General features: G+C 44.5%; 1 protein-coding gene across 8 annotated transcripts in view; it reads left to right on the forward strand.

The window, feature by feature from the left end:
- Positions 1–26,047, forward strand: part of LOC109885217 (sialoadhesin) — a 159,478-nt gene that overhangs the window by 51,302 nt on the left and 82,129 nt on the right. For 2 of the 8 annotated variants that reach the window (XM_031821637.1, XM_031821641.1), the window contains exons 3-8: positions 13,283–13,627; positions 14,009–14,233; positions 20,145–20,519; positions 20,634–20,852; positions 21,075–21,401; positions 21,562–21,816. In XM_031821637.1, coding sequence (XP_031677497.1) covers positions 13,283–13,627; positions 14,009–14,233; positions 20,145–20,519; positions 20,634–20,852; positions 21,075–21,401; positions 21,562–21,816 — 1,746 coding nt within the window. Of the gene's footprint in view, positions 1–4,619; positions 4,666–12,479; positions 13,001–13,282; positions 13,628–14,008; positions 14,234–14,389; positions 14,747–14,853; positions 15,073–15,297; positions 15,625–15,784; positions 16,040–16,403; positions 16,668–16,943; positions 17,044–17,137; positions 17,178–17,292; positions 17,374–17,528; positions 17,644–20,144; positions 20,520–20,633; positions 20,853–21,074; positions 21,402–21,561; positions 21,817–26,047 lie in introns of those variants that run through there. The other 6 variants (XM_031821646.1, XM_031821644.1, XM_031821640.1 and 3 more) reach the window with 6 other exon arrangements.

A 26,047-nucleotide genomic window follows, 5' to 3' on the forward strand; every position in this document is an offset into this window, starting at 1 on the left:
ACATAACTATGAGTGGCTAGGGGGCACACACACACACACACAGACACACACACACACACACACACACACACACACACACACACACACACACACACACACACACACACACACACACACACACACACACACACACACACACACACACACACACACACTCATATACATACACACATGTCTAGATCTTGCCAGATTCTTTCCCAGTAGTTCAGACATTGTTTGGGTGTGTTCTTGTTACTTGTGGATGCCTGTGTGTGTATGTGTGTGGTAGGGGTATGTTGCTCCCTAGACAATTGAAGGAGCTATCAAATTTAAGTTGTCAAACAGATTTTCTAGGTGGCAAAAGATCTGGACTATTTCTACTTTGATTTCATTTCTTGTATTTCTTTGAGAATGGTTTGTCCTCCTAATGGTGTCTGGAGGTCTACCCCTCTGCCCTATCAGATGCTCAGAAGTCCATCCAGCTCGCCCCTGATTGGCCAAAGGGATACTTCCTCAAGGGGAGTGCACTGATGGAGTTAAAGGTCAGTGTCTGAGCTCTCTACTGTGAAAATGGAAATTGCTGTATGTGCGTGTGTGTGTGTGTGTGTGTCTGTCGGTGAAATCTGACTCTCAATCTCTTCGCCCTCTCCCCACTTATCTTATCTCCCCTCTCTCTCCCATCCCCTCTCTCTCCCTCCCCTCTACCCCCCCCACTCCTCCCATCCCTCCCCTCTACCTCCCCCACTCCTCCCATCCCTCCCCTCTACCTCCCCCACTCCTTCCATCCCTCCCCTCTACCTCCCCCACTCCTCCCATCCCTCCCCTTTTCTCTTTCCAGCTGTATGGTGAGGCAGAAAGGGCCATGGATCAGGTGATAAAGCTGGATCAGGACTGAGATGAGTCCTCCACTGAGGTCTTCAACTGCAAGGTCCTGAAGCTCATGATGAGGGGAGACAGGGGTCAGGCTCCGGCCTAATGGAGTTGGTGGTGGTAGAGTTGGATAACTCAATGTGTCCGAAGTTGAGGTTTGGTTTTCTGTCTCTCCTCCCTCTCAGAACTCCAGTGGTGGACATCTCCTCCCCTCAGGACTCCAGTGGTGGACCTCTCCTCCCCTCCCCTCAGGACTCCAGTGGTGGACCTCTCCTCTCCTCCCCTCCCCTCAGGACTCTAGTGGTGGACATCTCCTCCCCTCAGGACTCCAGTGGTGGACCTCTCCTCCCCTCAGGACTCTACTGGATGAGTATGTTTAAGTCTGGTTATCATACCTGGGTTGTTAGTGCGACTCTAGACCATGCTAGCTCACTGAGCTAAAGTCTAGGCATTAGCCCTGAGAGCTAAAATTAATCTCCAGGTCTCAGACAAGGTTATCTCATTATTACAGACCAGTTTGGTTCACTGAGACCAACTCCACTCTGTTGTTTGGTTATTCCACATCTAAATTATGCATGATTTAATATGAGTATACATACCTATGTTTATAGATCCTATAGACAGTCCCAAATAGAACCATATTCCTATATAGTACACTACTTTCAACCGGAGCCCTATGGGCCATTTAGAACCGTAATGTGTTGTTATAAGGTTGCTTTAATGGATTTATTCTGACCATGGTCCTTCCCTCCCTCTACTCTCATCCTCTGGTCCCCCTGTCCCTCTCTCTGGGTGGGGAACGTCACCATGGACCTCACTGAGAAACACATATTGGACCTTTTCAAAACGTATGACCATCATGCCCCATTTCTATCTGTTTTAGTTCTGTATCTGCATCTCTAACTACATGTTAGTTAACAGACGCTCTTATCCAGAGAGACTTACAGGAGAAAGTAGGGTTAAGTGCCTTGCTCAAGTGCAGTTTTTTCACCTAGTTGGCTCAGGTATTTGAACCAGCAACCTTTCTGTTACTGGCCCAACACTCATAACCACTAGTCTACCTGCATATCCACTGCTTGGTTTCTCTTGCTGTGAGTTTCTTTGTTTCTGACATGGTGTGATAATCATCAAGAAACATAACATTAACACTTTAAATGGTTCACTCAAAATGGCCGCCGGTCCCCCATTCTAATACTATTACATTTATCTCTGTCTGCTGAGTTGGAATGAGAATCATCATTATTGTACATTCTAATACTATTACATTTATCTCTGTCTGCTGAGTTGGAATGAGAATCATCAATATTGTACATTCTAATACTATTACATTTATCTCTGTCTGCTGAGTTGGAATGAGAATCATCATTATTGTACATTCTAATACTATTACATTTATCTCTGTCTGCTGAGTTGGAATGAGAATCTTCATTATTGTACATTCTAATTCAATGTCCTTTACTGTAGGTGTGGGGAGATGGAGTATCATTGTTCTACATGAGAGATTATGTGCCTTTGTCAACATCAAGAATACCAACATGGCCGCTGGCGCCTTAGAGAGGCTCCAGGTGAGTGGTGGGATGAAACATAATGCTGTCAAATGCATTTTACTATGTGAGATGGGCTTTCAATTATTTAGCTTAATCTTTAGGAGTTTGTACTTTTGGGAATGTGCTACTGGTTCCATTGTACTTTTGGGACTACGCTTATTAGTCCCATTATGAGTGGACCACACTCCCACTCCACTCAATAGCAGGCTGGTTATTGCTTTGCAGCGCTTGCAGTTATCCACTGATTCCTTTCAAACCACTAATAGTTGAATTTATGATTTCCAACTTGTTGTGTAATGTTCATGTCCATTGGCCGATGACTGCTAGCTAAGATTTTGAAGGTATGATGTTGACATGATCAGTCAAATCAAAGCCACGGTAGATATAACTTGATTTGATGCCATTTTATCTGTGGCCAATGACTTTGAGCCTACCTGGATGGGCACCGGACTAACAGTTCTTGTGCTGAAGTTGCTTCCAGAGACAATTTAGAACTCAGTAGTGAGTGTTGCAACCGAGGACAGACAATAGTTACGCACTACACGGTTCAGCACACGGCCTGTTCTGTGAACTTGTGTGGCCTATGACTTTGAGGGAGAGCTGTTGTTGCTCCTATTCATTTCCACTTCACAATAACAGCATGTACAGTTGACCGGGGCAGCTCTTGCACTGAAGAAATTTGATAAACTGACTTGTTGTCAAGGTGGCATTCTTTGACGGTGCCATGTTGAAAGTCACTGAGCTCTTCAGTAAAGTCATTCTACTCCCAATGTTTGTTAACAGAGATTGCATGGCCGTGTGCTCGATTTTCCATATGTCAGCTAAGTAGAACCCCCCCAAACAGCTTAGACTTTTAGAGGTACAGAAACCCAGTGTCAGAGGGAGACTATATTGCAGTCACCTGCCTACTCTCACAAAAAAATCTAATAGCTAAATGATCCATGGAATGACAACCTTAAAACAATTCCATATGTCAGCTAGTAGAACCCCCCCAAATGGCTTAGACTTTTAGAGGTTCAGAATCCCAGTGTCAGAGGGAGCAACGACCAGCACCTAGACACACACATCACATCTAATTGTATTAGTCACATGCTCCTTAATACAACAGGTGTAGTAGACCTTACTGTGAAACGATTACTGACAAGAGCTTAACTAACAATGCTTTTTTTTAAGGAAGAAAATATTTTTGTATTATAAAAATGCAAAATATATATGTATAAAAAAATCACACAATAAAATATCAATAATGAAGCAATAACCAATTACATGAAATACTATTCATGGTCATTTTCCAAAAACACACAATAGGACAATAATCCCAGACAGACAGACAGACTTAGTTATATACATGTCAGGGTTCACTTTGGGTCCGTTGTTCTGAAGATCAGTGAGCTGAACACAGCTCTTTCACACAAGCACACTGGAAATTCAGAGCAGCTTGCCTTGGCCTTGGCATAATGACAGCTCGCTGTTGTCTGTTGTTTCTAGCTAGCTAGCTAACTACGATAGCTAAAAGTTAGGTAACTAACTAGCTCACAAGCTAACTATAGGGTCTTGCTGTAATTCAGCGGCAGCATATCATATTGTTCACAATCCAGTCCATTCAGAGTAGCTGTGTGATGCACAAAAATGCTTGTTTATCACTGAATAACAGCCACTTCATGTAGCTAACATGCTAGCTGAGCTCACTAGTTCACTCAATTCAAACACAAGTTCAATATAACTCCCAATAACACAGTATTTTCACATGTGTGCCTGGTTTATTCTATATATATATATTTACATTTTCAAATGTTATTTAATCTTAAAATGTGTGTATCTTCATTGGACTTTTAGGGACATATGAAGCCTGGAGGCTGCAGTAATGTAGAGATGTCAGTAGGGAGAGCTCTAGTCTAGAACACTGGAACCAAAGATACTCCCCTTTCATCTGTTCTGGAACCTTCAGTACCAGCTGATGAGGAGTGATGGGAATGGGTCACATGTTGTCTCTTGTAAAACATGTAGGTCCACTCCTCATATAAAGAAATGCAACTACAGTATTCTGACTTTAGACCATTTTCTATTTAGATACAGTAACATCCCTTATGTGACATGTTGTTGCTGCATGTTAGTGCCCTGACTAGACTACTTTAAAATGTGTCAACCACAGAACTCACACTTAGGCTACGCCTGCTTCTACTAACACTTACAGTAGACTACTTCATGTTCCCACGCAGTGACAGTACGTTGACTCACTGTTCAAGACCTCTCCCCTTCACTTCACTCTGTAAGTACACTTGACAATATCTTGAAATATAGTTTTAGTTTTGATGTTTTTATCCAAACATCACATGACTTCCTGTATCTTTGTACTTGTTGGTTTATTTTGAACTGTGTTCTGGTTGTAACATCAGGGCCTGTATTCATAAAGTGTCTCAGATGGTCCATATAATTATGATCTAAAAGGCTAAACTGATCCCAGATCAGCTCTCCTACTCTGATACACTTTGTGAATACTGACCCTGGACTGTTGTTTCAACAGTAATACCCAGATCTCCATTCAATAGGGTCATGTTCACTATCAAAGTATAACAGGGTCAAGTATGACTGTGTGTGTGCATGTGTGTGTGTGTGTGTGAGGTGTGTGTGTGTGTGTGTGTGTGTGTGTGTGTGTGTGTGTGTGTGTGTGTGTGTGTGTGTGTGTGTGTGTGTGTGTGTGTGTGTGTGTGTGTGTGTGTGTGTGTGTGTGTATACATGTATTTTGTATTTTTACATGTTAATCGAATTGTTGGATTTACAGTAACAATCAAAATGATTGGCCCCCTTGACAAATACTGAGCTATATTGTGTGCTACAAAAGATGGGAAGTACATTGTACATGGTGTTTCACATGTAGACTTTATGCTATTTTAAGAGCTCTGAGAGCAACAGAGTGACAGTAAGAGTGAGAGTGATGAGTTGATGCTTCATAAGAGATTTAGGAGTAGTATTAACATGAGACACAGTGATGGTGGGTTGTGTTTAGGAGTAGTATTCACATGATACACAGTGATGGTGGGTTGTGTTTAGGAGTAGTATTAACATGAGACACAGTGATGGTGGGTTGTGTTTAGGAGTAGTATTAACATGAGACACAGTGATGGTGGGTTGTGTTTAGGAGTAGTAATAACATGAGACACAGTGATGGTGGGTTGTGTTTAGGAGTAGTATTCACATGATACACAGTGATGGTGGGTTGTGTTTAGGAGTAGTATTAACATGAGACACAGTGATGGTGGGTTGTGTTTAGGAGTAGTAATAACATGAGACACAGTGATGGTGGGTTGTGTTTAGGAGTAGTATTAACATGAGACACAGTGATGGTGGGTTGTGTTTAGGAGTAGTATTAACATGAGACACAGTGATGGTGGGTTGTGTTTAGGAATAGTATTAACATGAGACACAGTGATGGTGGGTTGTGTTTAGGAGTAGTATTACACTGAAGCTCTGTCAGAGTGACCATCGAGTTCTTGGTCACCTACCTGACCAAGGCCCTTCTCCTCCGATTGCTCTTCCATTATAGAATGATGGAGGCCACTGTGTTCTTGGGGACCTTCAATGCTGCAGACATGTTTTGTACCCTTCCCCAGATCTTTGCCTCGACCCAATCCTGTCTCGGAGCTCTACAGACAATTCCTTCGCGGTCATGGCTTGTATTTTTCTCTGACATGAATAGTCAACTGTGGGACCTTATATAGACAGGACTCCAATCACATTTTAAGGACGATCAATGGAAACATGATACACCTGAGCTCAATTTCGAATCTCATAACAAAGGTTATGAATATTTGTGTTAAAAAACACGTTTTTGTTTTGTATTTATGGTGTATCCTGTGTAGAATGATGAGGGAAATTGTTTATTTATTCCATTTTAGAATAAGGCTGTAACGTAACAAAATGTCAAAATAGGTAAAGGGGTCTGAATACTTACACTGTATAAATGTTTTGAGGGAAATAGTGACACAAGGAATAAATACAGAGTGAATAACGAATATCAATAACGAGTAAAAATAACATCTGTTTCACAGTACAGAGTCGATGTGCAGGGGTACGAGGTAATGAGGTGTTTGTGTACATACATATAAGGGAAAGGGGGATACCTAGTCAGTTGCACAACTGAATGCATTCAACTGAAATGTGTCTTCTACATTTAATTCAACCCCTCTGAATCAGAGAGGTGCGTGGGGCTGTGCAAATGGACGTAATCGATGCCCAGGAGCAGTTGTTGTTGTGGGTTAATGTCACGCCCTGGTCTAAGTATTTTGTGTTTATCTTCATGTATTGGGTCAGGCCAGGGTGTGGCATGGGGTTTTTGTATTGTGGTGTGTTTTGTCTTGGGGTTTTGGTGTGTATGTATTGGGATTGTAGCTAGTGGGGTTATCTAGCAAAGTCTATGGCTGTCTGGAGTGGTTCTCAATCAGAGGCAGGTGTTTATCGTTGTCTCTGATTGGGAACCATATTTAGGCAGCCATATTCTTTGAGTTTGTCGTGGGTGATTGTCCTTAGTGTCAGTTTGCACCAGTTTAGGCTGTTTCGGTTTTCACATTACGTTTATAGTTTTTTTGTAATATTCGTGTTTACGTTGTTTAATAAACATGGATTGCAATAGTCACGCTGCATTTTGGTCCGACTATCCTTCACACCTAGAAAACCGTAACAGAATCACCCACCACCAACGGACCAAGCAGCGTGTCAACAGGCAGGAGCAGCCCAAAGAGGAGATGCGCAATAAGGATTTCTGGACATGGGAGGAAATCCTAAACGGAGAAGGACCCTGGGCTCAGCCTGGAGAATATCGCCGCCCCAAAGAAGAACTGGAGGCGGTGAAAGCGGGGAGGCTCCGGTATGAGGAGGCAGCACGGCGACTCGGAAGGAAGCCTGAGAATCAGCCCCAAAAATTTCTTGGGGGGGGGGGGGCTCAGGGAGAGTGTGGCAGAGTCAAAAGTCAGACCTGAGCCAACTCTCCCTGTTTATCGTGAGGAGCCAAGGAGGAGACCAGAGCCGGTGTTGGAGGTGAGCGAAGCAGAGACTGTGAAGGATTTAATGGGGAAATTGGAGGAGAGAGAAATTAGGGAGTTGCTGTGTTGGTGCTTTTTGCATGGAATTCGCCCGACGGAACGTGTCGGGGATTTGATGGCACCTGGGTTAGCGCTCCATACTCGTCCTGAGGTGCGTGTTAGTCGGCTGGTGAAGTTGGTGCCAGCCTCACACACCAGGCCTCCTGTGCACATCCCTAGCCTTGCACGTCCTGTGCCAGCACTGCTCTCAAGATCTCCAGTACGCCTTCACGGTCTAGCCCATCCTGTGCCACCTCCACACTCCAGCCCTCCGGTAGCAGCTCCCCGCACCAGGCTTCCTGTGCTTGTTCTCGGTTCAGTACCACCAGTACCAGCACCACGCATCAGGCCTACAGTGCGCATCGCCTCTCCAGCGCTGCCAGAGCCTTCCTCCTCTACAGCGCTGCTGGATTCTCCCACCTGTTTAGCGCAGCCAGAGCCTTCCTCCTCTCCTGCGCTGCCGGAGTCTCCCGCCTGTTCAGCGCTGCCAGAGCCTTCCTCCTCTACAGCGCTGCTGGATTCTCCCACCTGTTTAGCGCAGCCAGAGCCTTCCTCCTCTCCTGCGCTGCCGGAGTCTCCCGCCTGTTCAGCGCTGCCAGAGCCTTCCTCCTCTACAGCGCTGCTGGAGTCTCCTGCCTGTTCAGCGCAGCCAGAGCTGCCAGCCTGCATGGAGCAGCCTGAGCTGTCAGTCTGCATGGAGCAGCCAGAGCCGTCAGTCTGCATGGAGCAGCCAGAGCGGTCAGTCTGCATGGAGCAGCCAGAGCTGTCAGTCTGCATGGAGCAGCCAGAGATGTCAGTCTGCATGGAGCAGCCAGAGATGTCAGTCTGCATGGAGCAGCCAGCGATGTCAGTCTGCATGGAGCAGCCTGAGCCGCCAGTCTGCAAGGAGCCGCCAGTCTGCAAGGAGCTGCCAGTCTGCAAGGAGCAGCCAGTCTGCACGGAGCTGTCCGTCTGCAAGGAGCTGCCAGTCTGTAACGAGCTGCCAGTCTGCAAGGAGCTGCCAGTCTGCACGGAGCCGCCAGAGCTGCCAGTCTGTAAGAAGCCGCCAGAGCTGTCAGCCTACATGGAGCAGCCAGAGCCGCCAGTCAGCGTGGAGCAGCCAGAGCCGCCAGTCAGCCAGACTCTTCCAGATCTGCCAGTCAACCAGACTCTTCCAGATCTGCCAGTCAACCAGACTCTTCCAGATCTGCCAGTCAACCAGACTCTTCCAGATCTGCCAGTCAACCAGACTCTTCCAGATCTGCCAGTCAACCAGACTCTTCCAGATCTGCCAGTCAGCCGGGATCTGCCAGAACTGCCAGTCAGCCGGGATCTGCCAGAACTGCCAGTCGGCCAGGATCTGCCAGTCGGCCAGGATCTGCCAGTCGGCCAGGATCTGCTGAAACCACCAGCCAGCCAGGATCTGGTAGATCTACCTACCTGCCTGAGCTTCCTCTCACTCCCGAGCTTCCTCTCACTCCCGAGCTTCCTCTCACTCCCGAGCTTCCTCTCACTCCCGAGCTGTCCTTCAGTCCCGATCTGCTCCTCAGTCCAGTGGGGTTCTGGGTTAGGACTACTAGGCCATGGTCGGCGGCGAGGGTGGACTATCCAGGGACGCGAGGAAAGGGGACTAAGACATTGACTGAGTGGGGTCCACGTCCCGCGCCGGAGCCGCCACCATGGACAGACGCCCACCCGGACCCTCCCTATTGTTTTGAGGTGCGTTCGGGAGTCCGCACCTTAGGGGGGGGTTCTGTCACGCCCTGGTCTAAGTATTTTGTGTTTATCTTCATGTATTGGGTCAGGCCAGGGTGTGGCATGGGGTTTTTGTATTGTGGTGTGTTTTGTCTTGGGGTTTTGGTGTGTATGTATTGGGATTGTAGCTAGTGGGGTTATCTAGCAGTCTATGGCTAAGTCTAAGTCTATGGCTGTCTGGAGTGGTTCTCAATCAGAGGCAGGTGTTTATCGTTGTCTCTGATTGGGAACCATATTTAGGCAGCCATATTCTTTGAGTTTGTCGTGGGTGATTGTCCTTAGTGTCCTTAGTGTCAGTTTGCACCAGTTTAGGCTGTTTTGGTTTTCACATTACGTTTATAGTTTTTTTGTAATATTCGTGTTTACGTTGTTTAATAAACATGGATTGCAATAGTCACGCTGCATTTTGGTCCGACTATCCTTCACAACTAGAAAACCGTAACAGTTAACTGCCTTGCCCAAGGGCAGAACTGCAGAATTTACTGCTTTTGCCAGTTCAGGAAGTCAAAACAGCAACCTTTACTGGCCCAACGCTCTTAACCGCTAGGCTACCTGCTGCCCCATAGGGAGGGGTAAAGTGACTAGGCATCAGGAGCGATAATAGACTAAGCGAGCATAGAAGTAACTTACTGTAGCTCGTCTGGTGGACTTGTGTCACTGGGCAGCTCGCGGCTGGATTTCCCTTTGTAATCCATGATAGTTTAGAAGCCCAGCCACATGCTTCTCGCTTCAGAGCCAGCATAGTAGGATTCAGCCTTAGTCCTGTATTGACGAGTTTCCTGTTTGATTGCTCATCGGAGGTCATTGCAGAACCTCTTTAACTGTCCGGATTAGTGTCCCGTTCCTTGAAAGCGGAAGTTCCAGCCTTTAGCTCTGTGCAGATGTTGCCTGTAATCCATGGCTTCTGGTTGGTACGTCTGTAGGTCACTGTGGTGACAATGTCGGCGATGCACTTATTAATGAAGCGGTGAAAGACGTGGTCAATTCCTCAATGTTATTGGATGAATCCCGGAACATATTCCAGTCTGTGCTAGTGAAACAGTCCTGTAGCTGAGCATCCACTTGATCGGACCACTTCTGTATTGAACGTGTCTCTGGTACGTCCTGTTTGAGTTTTGCTTGTAGGCAGGAAGCAGGAGGATAAAGATATGGTCTGATTTGCCAAAGGGAGGGCTTTTTATGCATGTGTAGAGTATAGGTGAACTAGAGTTTTGTTGCCCCTAGTTGCACAGGTGAGGTTCAAAAAGAAGGAGCACCCTTTTTGGTTCTAGATATAATTATTTTTGGTTCCATGTAGAACCCTCTGTGGAAAGTGTTCTACCAAGTGTTCTCAAAAATGTTCTACCTGGAAAGATAAAGGGTTCTTCAAAGTGTTATCCTATGTGGAGAGCCAAATAACCCTCTAAGGTTCTAAATAGCACCATTTGTTTTCTAAGAGTGTAGACAAATCAACAAGATGTATATCCATGTCCTCGTTCAGCCACGACTCTGAGAAACATATATTACAGTTATTCAGGTCCTGTTGACAGGAGAGTCTCGAGCTCTTCCAGTTTGTTGGTCCATTTGGGGGTCTATTTGATGACCGACGTAATCTCGTCAGGATGCCTGCTCGCTTGACTCTGTTGCCGGGGATCAGGGTCTGGTCCGGAGTAAGCAGAATGTCCAAAGTTGCAGACTCGTTGAAGTTGACATTTTAATCCAAATCAAGTTTAGTGATCACTATTCTGATGTTTAGAATCTGGAAATAGGAAATGATGACAGAGACATTTCAGTGTGTGTGCGTGCGTGCGTGCGTGCGTGCGTACGTTTGTATGGTTTTACTAGGACAGTAAAACAAGGAAAAGTTGGACAAGTAGGTACATTTCATAGGTCCCCGCAAGGAAAATGTTATTTTTGGTTGAGGGTTAGGATTAAAAGTTAGGTTTAGGTTTAAGGTTTAAGGTTAGGTTTAAGATTAGGGTTAGTAGTTAGTAGTTAGGAAAAACATATTTTGAATGGGAATTAATGTTTTGGGCCCCACCAGGATAGTAACACAACATTTTGTCTGTGTTGTTTGTGATTAGTTAACTCCATTTAGAGGAGGGGGGGTAGGGTAAGGGGAAAATAATAAAGATTCAGATAGTTTAATAGTCACATGCACAGGGTTGCAGGTGTGATTGCAGGGTACAGTGAACATCTCAGGCTTCGAGCTCCAATATGCATGAACATAACTATATTCAACAACTGAGAAATAAACTGAACAATTTCCACAGACATGTGACTAACAGAAATTGAATAATGTGTCCCTGAACAAAGGGGGGGGTCAAAATAAAAAGTAACAGTCAGTATGGCCACCACTAGTGTGGCCACCAGCTGCAATAAGTACTGCAGTGCATCTCCTCCCCATGGACTGCATCAGATTGGCCAGTTCTTGCTTTGAGATGTTACTCCACTCTTCCACCAAGGCACCTGCAAGTTCCCAGACATTTCTGGGAGGAATTGCCCTCACCCTCCGATCCAACAAGTCCCAGATGTGCTCAATGGGCTCTTCGCTGGCCACGGCAGAACACTGACATTCCTGTCTTGCATGAAATCACGCACAGAATGAGCAGTGTTGCTAGTGGCATTGTAATGATGGAGGGTCATGTCAGGATGACATGACTGCAGGAAGGGTACCACATGAGTTAGGAGGATGTCTTCCCTGTAACGCACAGCGTTGAGATTGCCTGCAGTGACAACAAGCTCAGTCCGATGATGCTATGACACATCGCCCCAGACTATGATGGACCCTCCACCTCGAAATCGATCCTGCTCCAGAGTACACTGTAACACTCATTCCTTCGATAATAAACGTGAATCCAACCATCACCCCTGGTGAGACAAAACCGCGACTCGTCAGTGAGAGCACTTTTTGCCAGTCCTGTCTGGTCCAGCGACGTGCCCATAGGCGACGTTGTTGCCGGTGATGTCTGATGAGAATCTGCATTACAACCGGCCAACAAGCCCTCAGTCCAGCCTCTCTCAGCCTATTGCGGACAGTCTGAGCACTGATGGAGGGATTGTGCGTTCCTGGTGTAACTCGGGCAGTTGTTGTTGCCATCCTTTACCTGTCCTGCAGGTGTGATGTTCGGTTGTACCGATCCTGTGCAGGTGTTGTTACACGTGGTCTGCCACTGCGAGGGCGATCAGCTGTCCATCCTGTCTCCCTGTAGCGCTGTCTTAGGCATCTCACAGTACGGACATTGCAATTTATTGCCCTGGCCACATCTGCAGTCCTCATGCCTCCTTGCAGCATGCCAAACACTTTTGGTGTATTTCAGAGTCAGTAGAAAGGCCTCTTTGGTGTCCTAAGTTTTCATAACTATGACATTAATTGCATATAGTCTATAAACTGTTGGTGTCTTAACAACCGTTCCACAGGTGCATGTTCATTAATTGTTTATGTTTCATTGAACAAGCATGGGAAACAGTGTTTAAACCCTTTACAATGAAGATCTGTGAAGTTATTTGGATTTTTACAAATTATCTTTGAAAGACAGGGTCCTGAAAAAGGGACGTTTCAGACATGCAACACATCACACATATTACATACATAGTGAAATAAACTTACAGACCAACAGTATTCACATAGACAACCATATAGCACAATATAACACAATACAATATGAGCCTGGTTCATGTATCAGGTGGAGTTAATCACCAGCTATAGAGTGAGTTGTTGTTTATGTTTCTAAGACTGCAGGGTGGGAGATGCAACAATGGCCTTGAGAACAGCAGGAAGTGTGTTGGTGGTCTTTCTCTGGTCTGTAGCAGGTATGGTCTCATTCTTATCTTTTAATTGCTCTGTTTATCAATCTACAGACATTTCTAAAAGGATAAGAATCATAATGTTATTCTGGTGTGCTTTGTTAGGTGTCTCCACTTCACTTTAAATAGTTATCTTTCACACCTCTCTGAGTGATGTTTATCTGTGGTTTCCATTCACACTCAAATCAGGAACTATGGCAACAAAGTGTGGACAAACCTTACCTTCAGTATGAGCCAATATACCTTGTCTTCATTCTGATACCATTGTGTTGTGTGACTGTGTTTCAGTTGTACTGGGTCAGGATGGCTGGAGTGTGAAATACACCACTCAGAGTATCTGTGTCTTGAAGGGGTCAACAGTGGAGCTGACCTGCTCTTACACATATCCCAGTGGTTATACAGTCACAACAACCTTCTGGTTCACTAAGTATAATGCTGTGGGTCCTGTAAGTCTGAGTGATGACCCAGACTACAAAGGACGTGTGACGTACCGTAAGGATAAAGAGAATGAACACACCCTGACAATCACAGACCTGAGAGAGAGTGACTCAGCTACGTACAAATTCAGATTTACAGATCAGACTGGGAAATGGAGATATACTGGCGAACCTGGAGTCACTCTGTCTGTCACAGGTACAGTTACATTCTATATACTGGCGAACCTGGAGTCACTCTGTCTGTCACAGGTACAGTTACATTCTATATACTGGCGAACCTGGAGTCACTCTGTCTGTCACAGGTACAGTTACATTCTATATACTGGCGAACCTGGAGTCACTCTGTCTGTCACAGGTACAGTTACATTCTATATACTGGCGAACCTGGAGTCACTCTGTCTGTCACAGGTACAGTTACATTCTATATACTGGCGAACCTGGAGTCACTCTGTCTGTCACAGGTACAGTTACATTCAATACAGTTAAACTGTTGAATTTCATTTAGTTCAGGACAATTGTTGTGGTGTGTATGTATGATGGTCTGTATAACATAGGATTTCTTCCATCTTTGTATTAGAGTCAGGTCTTCAGGTGAAGGTGACTGGTGGACATCAGGATAAGACACTGACCTGTAGCACCACCTGTACTCTGACTGACAACCCCACCTACATCTGGTACAAGAACGGACAACATTTGGATGAGAGCACCTCCCCCCAGTACAAAGACCCAGTCTCCAGTAACTATGAAGACAGTTACTCCTGTGCTGTAAAAGGCCATGAGGACCTCCACTCTCCTGCAGTGTGTGAGCGTGAATCTAATATGGAATCTATTACAGAATTTTTACAAAATGTTGTACTACGTCCTTTTGGTCTCAAAGTGTAATTTGATAGGTCTTGGCTTTTATGAAAATAACTGAAAATACTGTATAATGTACTCATGTGACTCCATTATGTTTTAGGTGTCCAGGGTCAGGACTGCAACAGAGTGTCTTACACCAAGAGGACAATCTGTGCCTTGAAGGGGTCATCAGTGAACATATCCTGTACTTATTTCAGTCTTTATAATATCACATCATCACTCTGGTTTAGTCCAAAACAGAGTGACAGCTGGAGGGATGAGTTGATCCCTGAGGACCTAACTACAGACCCAGGGTATGCAGGTCGTGTGGAGTTTGTTGGAGAGAAGGAGAGAGGTCAATCCACGGTGAGAATCACAGATCTGAGAGAGGAGGACTCTGCTGAGTACAAGTTCATATTCAACACACAGACATCAAGATGGGGACACAGTTTCCCTGGAACAACTCTGACTGTCACAGGTAACACTGAACTAATGATCATACTCATAGATGTATATTCACTGTTGGTTTCTTTTTATTTTATACTTAATACTTAATGATGTTATTGTCATTGACTCTGTATTCAGACCTGCAGGTGAAGGTGACTCCTGCCACAGAGGCAGGGAAGAGGACACTGACCTGTATCACCACCTGTACTCTGACTGACAACCCCACCTACATCTGGTACCAGAACGGACACAAAGTAAAGGAGGACTCTTCCAGCCTGGACTCAGACTCCTTTAGTGATGCAGACAGTTACTCCTGTGCTGTTAAAGGCCATGAGGATCTCCTCTCTCCTGCAGAGTGTGAGTGTGTTTAAAAACAAAAAATATCATACTTTTTTTTTCAGGTTGTGAGACTTATGCCAATTAATCAATTAATATTTATCATTATTCACAAATGATGGCTGTCAGGAATGTACACTGTTAAACTTGCCTGTTTTTTCTACTTTATTAAAACATCAATTTATACCGGTAGATATTGTAATGAAAGATTTATATAAGGTGTTCTATTGTCTTCTTGTATTTCAGGTCAGAAGTGTTGGAGTGTGACTTACACCCATCAGAGTATCTGTGCCTTGAAGGGGACAACAGTGGACATATCCTGCTCTTATACATATCCTAGTTACCATGAGATCAAAAAAGCTTTCTGGTTTACTAAATGGTCTGGTAGGGATCCTGAAGATCTGAGCTCAGTGCCAGGGTATGAGGGTCATATAGAGTACCTTGGGGATAAGGAGAGTGACTGTACCCTGAGAATCACAGACCTGAGATTGAGTGACTCTGCTGGGTACAGGTTCAGATTAATAACATCTGGAGAAATGGTTGCTGGCTCACCTGTCTCCCTGACTGTCTCAGGTAATCTGTCACTCATCTCACATCTATTAGTGTAATGACCTTATTCAGGGAAGTCATACAGACACAGTAGTGGTATCGGATGGAAAAATACCAAGTGTAGTATTTCACATAAGAGGACATATATAGGAGGAGAAGAATGATGTGGTTCCTTTTACTCTAGATGTTGTGTTGGAGATGGATCCTACATCTGTGTCAGAGAGGGAGAATGTCACACTGAGATGTAGAACCAACTGTACACTGGACCCCATCACAGTCTACAGTTGGTATAAGAATGGACAGCCTATACCAAACAACAACACCTCCTCTCCTGTCTATATCCTATTCTCAGTCAGCAGTGAGGATACAGGCAGATACTCCTGTTCTGTAGAAGGACACGAGGATCTCCCCTCTGCTGAAGAGACTCTCACTGTCACATGTAAGTACATGGGGTTTAAACCTTTAATTTGGTATATTAACATTGTAGTGACAGATATTGGCTCCACATGATACTTGAATTGATCATCTTCAATAAGAGGATGGATCTAAAAGTCATTATGTGGAAAAGTACATTTGTGGACAATTTGTGTAATATTTTTTACCTGATCAAATTGTATTTATTTTTAAATCCACTGTCTTTTACATCAGATGGACCAAAGAACACCTCAGTGTCAGTCAGTCCTTCAATAAGAGGATGGATCTAAAAGTCATTGTGTGGAAAAGTACATTTGTGGACAATTTGTGTAATATTTTTTACCTGATCAAATTGTATTTATTTTTAAATCCACTGTCTTTTACATCAGATGGACCAAAGAACACCTCAGTGTCAGTCAGTCCTTCTGGTGGAATAGTGGAGGGCAGTTCAGTGACTCTGACCTGCAGCAGTGATGCCAACCCACCTGTGGACAAATATACCTGGTACAAGAAGAACGTAACCTCACCAAAAGCATCAGGACAGAGTTACAGCATCACTAACATCAGCTCTGAGGACAGAGGAGAATACTACTGTGAAGCTAGCAACATTAAAGGGACAGAGACTTCCATCCCTGTCCATATTAATGTCATGTGTAAGTATGTCATGTTTTGTCTATTTCTGGTGCTCTGTGAGATGACAGATTTGACAGGTATGAAATATAAACCCATGTACACATGGATTGTGTATTGTATATCTGTGGTAGTAGAGTAGGGGCCTGAGGTCACACACTTAATGTGTTGTGAAATCTATTGTGAGTGTATTGTAATGTTTTAAAATGGTAGAACTGGATTAATTTTGCTGGACCTAAAGGGGATCCATAATAAATTCAAGCAGATATGTGTTCTAACCTCTTGACACTTAAACCCAGTAAATCCTGCAGCAGTGTTTCCCTGGGTTCCTGTAATGGGGGTGGGGGCTGTCCTGACTGCTGGAGCTCTGCTCCTCACCATCTACTGCACTCTGAAGAGGTGAGGATTTTCTAGCCAGGGTTAAATATGAAATGTATATTAACCTCCACTAGAGGTCAGTAGAGAGCATAACTCACTCTGTTCCTCTTTACAGGAGATACACAGGAGAAAGTGATGCCACAACAGACACACAGGTGATTATATCAGTTACACCTCCACCTTCACACCTGGTGACATTAATCTACTGTATCACGACAGTCTCTTTCACACTATTTTTGCTGTTAGCATGTTCTCTCTCTCTCTCTACAGAGTGTCCATCCTGACTGTAACAGTGACACTTACACAGGTCTGAACATGAGGACCATGTCCCCTGACTACGACTCTCTGGCAGTAAGTCTCTTATTATGTGTTTGTTTAGAGAAATGATAGAGGTGTCTCAAAGTGCTCATGCATTTCCCTCCCTCCCTCACTCACTCACTCACTCACTCACTCACTCACTCACTCACTCACTCACTCACTCACTCACTCTCTCTTTCTCTATACAGAGTGTCCATTCTGACCCTAACAGTAACAAGTGCACATCTCTGAAGAAGAATACCAGGTCACCAGAGTGACATCCAGGCAGTAGGTGTGTGTGTGTGTGTGTGTGTGTGTGTGTGTGTGTGGTGTGTGTGTGTGTGTGTGTGTGTGTGTGTGTGTGTGTGTGTGGTGTGTGTGTGTGTGTGTGTGTGTGGTGTGTGTGTGTGTGTGTGTGTGTGTGTGTGTGTCATTTTATGAAGTGGTGTATAAAGTGTGTGTTTGTTCAGAATGTGAGAGANTGATATATACTTTATATATATAGCATGTTATATATATTATTATGTATATATATATATATATTTATCGTTGATATATATTGTATATATTTACAAAAATGATAAATAGGGAATTGGAAATGATTCAGACAATTACATTGATGGAAGCCACAATCTATCTGCAATATTGAAGCTGAGCTACCCCCTTAAAAAAGTGTGTGTGTGTGTCACTTGCTGTTTATCCTCACAGCTTGGTGATAGCAGCTATCATTCAACCTGGTGATCAGTCTTTAGGCTGCTGTACAGCTTGGTGATAGCAGCTATCATTCAACCTGGTGGTCAGTCTTTAGGCTGCTGTACAGCTTGGTGATAGCAGCTAAACCTGGTGATCAGTCTTTAGGCTGCTGTACAGCTTGGTGATAGCAGCTATCATTCAACCTGGTGGTCAGTCTTTAGGCTGCTGTACAGCTTGGTGATAGCAGCTATCATTCAACCTGGTGGTCAGTCTTTAGGCTGCTGTACAGCTTGGTGATAGCAGCTATCATTCAACCTGGTGATCAGTCTTTAGGCTACTGTACAGCTTGGTGATAGCAGCTATCATTCAACCTGGTGGTCAGTCTTTAGGCTGCTGTACAGCTTGACGGACCGTAAAGGATGGAACATTTATCCTCCTATATTTGGGGTTCTGAGACGAAAAAGCTTCAGAACGATCAATGTAGAAATATGTGTACAGTAATACAGATCTGTTCAATATGTTGTTGATGATGATGATGATGACTTTATTGTATCCATTAGGAAATAGACTTTGCATCATGCATCAAGTCATCTTAAATAGATGTTAAATCTTAAATAGACAGATTCAACACATCACACACATTACTCACAGCTATAGAGTGAGTTGTTGTTGTTATGTTTCGAGACTGCAGGGTGGGAGAGATGCAACAATGTCCTTGAGAACAGCAGGAAGTGTGTTGGTGGTCTTTCTCTGGTCTGTAGCAGGTATGGTCTTTCTCTGGTCTGTACAGGTATGGTCTCATTCTATCTTTAGTTGCTTCTGTTTAACAATCTACAGACATTTCTAAAAGATAAGAATACATAATGTTATTCTGATGTGTTCTGTTAGGCGTCTCCACTTCACTTTAAATAGTTATCTTTCACACCTCACTTGAGTGATGCTTTCTACAGTTTCCATTCACACTCAAGCAACTACAGCAACAACGTGTGAACAACCCCTACATTCAGTGTGAGCCAATTGGCCTTGTCTTAATTCTGACACCATTGTGTTGTGTGACTGTGTTCAGTGGGTACTGGGTCAGGATGGCTGGAGTGTGACTTACACCACTCAGAGTATCTGTGTCTTGAAGGGGTCATCAGTAGAGCCGTCCTGCTCTTACACATATCCCAGTGGTACAGTCAGAACAACCTTCTGGTTCAACAAATATGATGCTGTTGGTCCTGTAAGTCTGAGTGATGACCCAGACTACAAAGGTCGTGTGACGTACCGTAAGGATAAAGAGAATGGACACACCCTGACAATCACAGACCTGAGAGAGAGTGACTCAGCTACGTACAAATTCCGATTTACAGATCAGACTGGGAAATGGAGATATACTGGCGAACCTGGAGTCACTCTGTCTGTCACAGGTACAGTTACATTCTATATACTGGCGACCTGGAGTCACTCTGTCTGGTCACAGGTACAGTTACATTCTATATACTGGCGAACCTGGAGTTCACTCTGTCTGTCACAGGTACAGTTACATTCTATTACTACTGGCGAACCTGGAGTCACTCTGTCTGTCACAGGTACAGTTACATTCTATATACTGGCGAACCTGGAGTCACTCTGTCTGTCACAGGTACAGTTACATTCTATATACTGGGAACCTGGAGTCACTCTGTCTGTCACAGGTACAGTTACATTCAATACAGTTAAACTGTTGAATTTCATTTAGTTCAGGACAATTGTTGTGGTGTGTATGTATGTAGGTCTGTATAACATAGGATTTCTTCCAATCTTGTATTAGAGTCAGGTCTTAAGGTGAAGGTGACTGGTGGACATCAGGATAAGACACTGACCTGTAGCACCACCTGTACTCTGACTGACAACCCCACCCTACATCTGGTACAAGAACGGACCACATTTGGATGAGAGCACCTCCCCCAGTAAAAGACCCCCAGTCTCCAGTAACTATGAAGAACAGTTACTCCTGTGCTGTAAAAGGCCATGAGGACTCCACTCTCCTGCAGTGTGTGAGCGTGAATCTAATATGGAATCTCATACAGCATGTATACAGAATTTGATTCATTTCTGAAAATAACTGAAAATACTGTATAATGTACTCATGTGATTCAATTATATTTCAGGTGTCCAGGGTCAGGACTGCAACATAGTGACTTACACCAAGAGGACAATCTGTGCCTTGAAAGGGTCAACAGTGGACATATCTTGTACTTATGGCAGTGGTTATGATACTGTCACATCATCACTCTGGTTTAGTTCTAAACAGAAATCTAGGTGGAGGGATAAGTTGATGCCTGAGGACCTAACCACAGACCCAGGGTATGCAGGTCGTGTGGAGTATGTTGGAGAGAAGGAGAGAGGTCGCTCCACCCTGAGAATCACAGATCTGAGAATCACAGATCTGAGAGAGGAGGACTCTGCTGAGTACAAGTTCATATTCAACACACAGACATCAAGATGGGGACACAGTTTCCCTGGAACAACTCTGACTGTCACAGGTAACACTGGATCATGTTTATACATACATTTCTATTAGATGTTTAATTATACATTTTTGTATCCATAATACACTTTTGGTTTAATGATGTTATTGTCATTGACTCTGTATTCAGACCTGCAGGTGAAGGTGACTCCTGCCACAGAGGCAGGGAAGAGGACACTGACCTGTATCACCACCTGTACTCTGACTGACAACCCCACCTACATCTGGTACAAGAACGGACACAAAGTAAAGGAGGACACTTCCAGACTGGACTCCGACTCCTTTAGTGATGCAGACAGCTACTCCTGTGCTGTAAAAGGCTATGAGAATATCTTCTCTCCTGCAGTGTGTGAGTGTGTTTTTAAAAATAAACATCTCATACATGTTTGTTTCAGGTTGTGAGACTTATGCCAATGAATCAATTAATATGGATCATTATTCAAATTATGGTTGTCACGAATGTAAACTGTTAAACTTAGATTTTCTACTTCATAAACAACGTCAGTGTATATCGGTAGATATTGTAATGAAAGATTTATATAAGGTGTTCTATTGTCTTCTTGTATTTCAGGTCAGAAGTGTTGGAGTGTGACTTACACCCATCAGAGTATCTGTGCCTTGAAGGGGACAACAGTGGACATATCCTGCTCTTATACATATCCTAGTTACCATGAGATCAAAAAAGCTTTCTGGTTTACTAAATGGTCTGGTAGGGATCCTGAAGATCTGAGCTCAGTGCCAGGGTATGAGGGTCATATAGAGTACCTTGGGGATAAGGAGAGTGACTGTACCCTGAGAATCACAGACCTGAGATTGAGTGACTCTGCTGGGTACAGGTTCAGATTAATAACATCTGGAGAAATGGTTGCTGGCTCACCTGTCTCCCTGACTGTCTCAGGTAATCTGTCACTCATCTCACATCTATTAGTGTAATGACCTTATTCAGGGAAGTCATACAGACACAGTAGTGGTATCGGATGGAAAAATACCAAGTGTAGTATTTCACATAAGAGGACATATATAGGAGGAGAAGAATGATGTGGTTCCTTTTACTCTAGATGTTGTGTTGGAGATGGATCCTACATCTGTGTCAGAGAGGGAGAATGTCACACTGAGATGTAGAACCAAATGTACACTGGTCTCCAACACAGCCTACAGTTGGTATAAGAATAGACAGCCTATACCAAACAGCAACACCTCCTCTCCTGTCTATATCCTATTCTCAGTCAGCAGTGAGGATACAGGCAGATACTCCTGTGCTGTAGAAGGACATGAGGATCTCCCCTCTGCTGAAGAGACTCTCACTGTCAGATGTGAGTACATGGGGTTTAAACCTTTAGTTAACTATACTTGAATTGATCATCTTCAGTAGGAAGGTGAATCTAAAAATAATTGTGTGGAAAACTACAATTGTGGAAAATGTATATCACATTTTTAACTGACCTAATTAGTTATCTTTTTAAATCCACTGTCTTTAACATCAGATGGACCAAAGGTCACCTCAGTATCAGTCAGTCCCTCTGGTGACATAGTGGAGGGCAGTTCAGTGACTCTGACCTGCAGCAGTGATGCCAACCCACCTGTGGACAAATATACCTGGTACAAGAAGAACGTAACCTCACCAAAAGCATCAGGACAGAGTTACAGCATCACTAACATCAGCTCTGAGGACAGAGGAGAATACTACTGTGAAGCTAGCAACATTAAAGGGACAGAGACTTCCATCCCTGTCCATATTTAATGTCATGTGTAAGTATGTCATGTTTTGTCTATTTCTGGTGCTCTGTGAGATGACAGATTTGACAGGTATGAAATATAAACACATGTACACATGGATTGTGTATTGTATATCTGTGGTAGTAGAGTAGGGGCCTGAGGTCACACACTTAATGTGTTGTGAAATCTATTGTGAGTGTATTGTAATGTTTTAAAATTGTAGAACTGGCTTAATTTTGCTGGACCTAAAGGGGATCCATAATAAATTCAAGCAGATATGTGTTCTAACCTCTTGACACTTAAACCCAGTAAATCCTGCAGCAGTGTTTCCCTGGGTTCCTGTAATGGGGGTGGGGGCTGTCCTGACTGCTGGAGCTCTGCTCCTCACCATCTACTGCACTCTGAAGAGGTGAGGATTTTCTAGCCAGGGTTAAATATGAAATGTATATTAACCTCCACTAGAGGTCAGTAGAGAGCATAACTCACTCTGTTCCTCTTTACAGGAGATACACAGGAGAAAGTGATGCCACAACAGACACACAGGTGATTATATCAGTTACACCTCCACCTTCACACCTGGTGACATTAATCTACTGTATCACGACAGTCTCTTTCACACTATTTTTGCTGTTAGCATGTTCTCTCTCTCTCTCTACAGAGTGTCCATCCTGACTGTAACAGTGACACTTACACAGGTCTGAACATGAGGACCATGTCCCCTGACTACGACTCTCTGGCAGTAAGTCTCTTATTATGTGTTTGTTTAGAGAAAATGATAGAGGTGTCTCAAAGTGCTCATGCATTTCCCTCCCTCCTCACTCACTCACTTCACTCACTCTCTCTTTCTCTATACAGAGTGTCCATTCTGACCCTAACAGTAACAAGTGCACATCTCTGAAGAAGAATACCAGGTCACCAGAGTGACATCCAGGCAGTAGGTGTGTGTGTGTGTGTGTGTGTGTGTGTGTGTGTGTGTGTGTGTGTGTGTGTGTGTGTGTGTGTGTGTGTGTGTGTGTGTGTGTGTGTGTGTGTGTGTGTGTGTGTGTGTGTGTGTGTGTGTGTGTGTGTGTGTGTGTGTGTGTGTGTGTCATTTTATGAAGTGGTGTATAAAGTGTGTGTTTGTTCAGAATGTGAGAGACTCACCCAGTGACACATCCCCTCAGAGAGATAGTGAACCACCACAGAGCCTGGACTGAATAGAACCACCACAGAACCTGGACTGAAGAGAACCACCACAGAACCTGGAATGAAGAGAACCACCACAGAAGCTGGACTGAAGAGAACCACCACAGAAGCTGGACTGAAGAGAACCACCACAGATCCTAGACTGAAGAGAATCACCACAGATCCTAGACTGAAGAGAATCACCACTGAATCTAGACGGAAGAGAATCACCACAGAAGCTGGACTGAAGAGAACCACCACAGATCCTAGACTGAAGAGATTCACCACAGAAGCTGGACTGAAGAGATTCACCACAGAAGCTGGACTAAAGAGCTACGGTTCCAATCCAAAGCCAGGCCTCACACCTCTATTCTCTTGCAACCATATCTAGATGGTTTTCCAGACCATGAACTTTAGCTTTGAGTAAATGGTGGAATATATTTGTAATGTTCTTATTATGATGATAAATGGGATGGGTTATGCTGCTGCTTTTTTTCAATGGGATTTTCCCATTTCCATATTTTTTCTTGTGTCCCAATCTGTTTCCTATCTGTAGTTTAAGATGACATTTCTGATCTGTTCCTATGGGGTTTTGCCATATACAGATGTTTTATAACATCAATAGTACTACTTTCCTCAGTAACTAATGAGGATAATATTGATAACAGCTTTCTATCATTTTTGTAGCTTTTGGGCCAAGTTTCTCCTGATGTGTTTAATGATTTACTTTGTATTGCTGTCAGACATTATTACTTATTTGTATGTTTTATATTACGTAATCCTATATTGTTTTCTTTCATAAAAAAAAATGTAATCAGTACATTACATACATTTAAGCATTTGCAGTTTTTTACATGTTATATTAATTATAATTCTATATTAAAATTGTATATTAAAAACATGTGTCTGTCTCTCTGTCTCCCCGCCATAGTATATACAGACTGCAATACCAGACCCCACCACAAGGGGCATAGTATATACAGACTGCAGTACCAGACCCCACCACAGGGGCATAGTATAGACAGGCTGCACTACCAGACCCCACCACAGGGGCCTAGTATATACAGACTGCACTACCAGACCCCACCACAGGGGCATAGTATATACAGACTGCACCCCACCACAAGGGGCATAGTATATACAGACTGCACTACCAGACCCCACCACAGGGGCATAGTATAAACAGACTGCACTACCAGACCCCACCACAGGGGGCATAGTATATACAGACTGCACTACCAGACCCCACCACAGGGGGCATAGTATATACAGACTGCACTACCAGACCCCACCACAGGGGGCATAGTATATACAGACTGCACTACCAGACCCCACCACAGGGGCATAGTATATACAGACTGCACTACCAGACCCCACCACAGGGGCATAGTATATACAGACTGCACTACCAGACCCCCACAGGGGGCATAGTATATACAGACTGCACTACCAGACCCCACCACAGGGGCATAGTATATACAGACTGCACTACCAGACCCCACCACAGGGGGCATAGTATATACAGACTGCACTACCAAACCCCACCACAGGGGCATAGTATATACAGACTGCACTACCAGACCCCACCACAAGGGGCATAGTATATACAGCCTGCACTACCAGACCCCACCACAAGGGGCATAGTATATACAGGCTGAAGTACCAGACCCCACCACAAGGGCCATAGTATATACAGCCTGCACTACCAGACCCCACCACAGGGGCATAGTATATACAGACTGCAGTACCAGACCCACCACAAGGGCCTAGTATAGACAGGCTGCACTACAGACCCCACCACAGGGGCCTAGTATATACAGACTGCAATACCAGACCCCACCACAGGGGCATAGTATATACAGACTGCAATACCAGACCCCACCACAAGGGGCATAGTATATACAGACTGCACTACCAGACCCCACCACAGGGGCATAGTATAAACAGACTGCACTACCAGACCCCACCACAGGGGGCATAGTATATACAGACTGCACTACCAGACCCCACCACAGGGGGCATAGTATATACAGACTGCACTACCAGACCCCACCACAGGGGGCATAGTATATACAGACTGCACTACCAGACCCCACCACAGGGGCATAGTATATACAGACTGCACTACCAGACCCCACCACAGGGGCATAGTATATACAGACTGCACTACCAGACCCCACCACAGGGGGCATAGTATATACAGACTGCACTACCAGACCCCACCACAGGGGCATAGTATATACAGACTGCACTACCAGACCCCACCACAGGGGGCATAGTATATACAGACTGCACTACCAAACCCCACCACAGGGGCATAGTATATACAGACTGCACTACCAGACCCCACCACAAGGGGCATAGTATATACAGGCTGAAGTACCAGACCCCACCACAGGGGCATAGTATATACAGCCTGCACTACCAGACCCCACCACAAGGGGCATAGTATATACAGACTGCACTACCAGACCCCACCACAAGGGGCATAGTATATACAGACTGCACTACCAGACCCCGCCGCAAAGGGCATAGTACATACAGACTGCACTACCAGACCCCACCACAGGGGCATAGTATATACAGACTGCACAACCAGACCCCACCACAGAGGCATAGTATATACATACTGCACTACCAGACCCCACCACAAGGGGCATAGTA

The sequence above is a fragment of the Oncorhynchus kisutch genome, unplaced genomic scaffold, assembly GCF_002021735.2.
Source record: "Oncorhynchus kisutch isolate 150728-3 unplaced genomic scaffold, Okis_V2 scaffold4004, whole genome shotgun sequence".
NCBI classification, from domain to species: domain Eukaryota; kingdom Metazoa; phylum Chordata; class Actinopteri; order Salmoniformes; family Salmonidae; genus Oncorhynchus; species Oncorhynchus kisutch.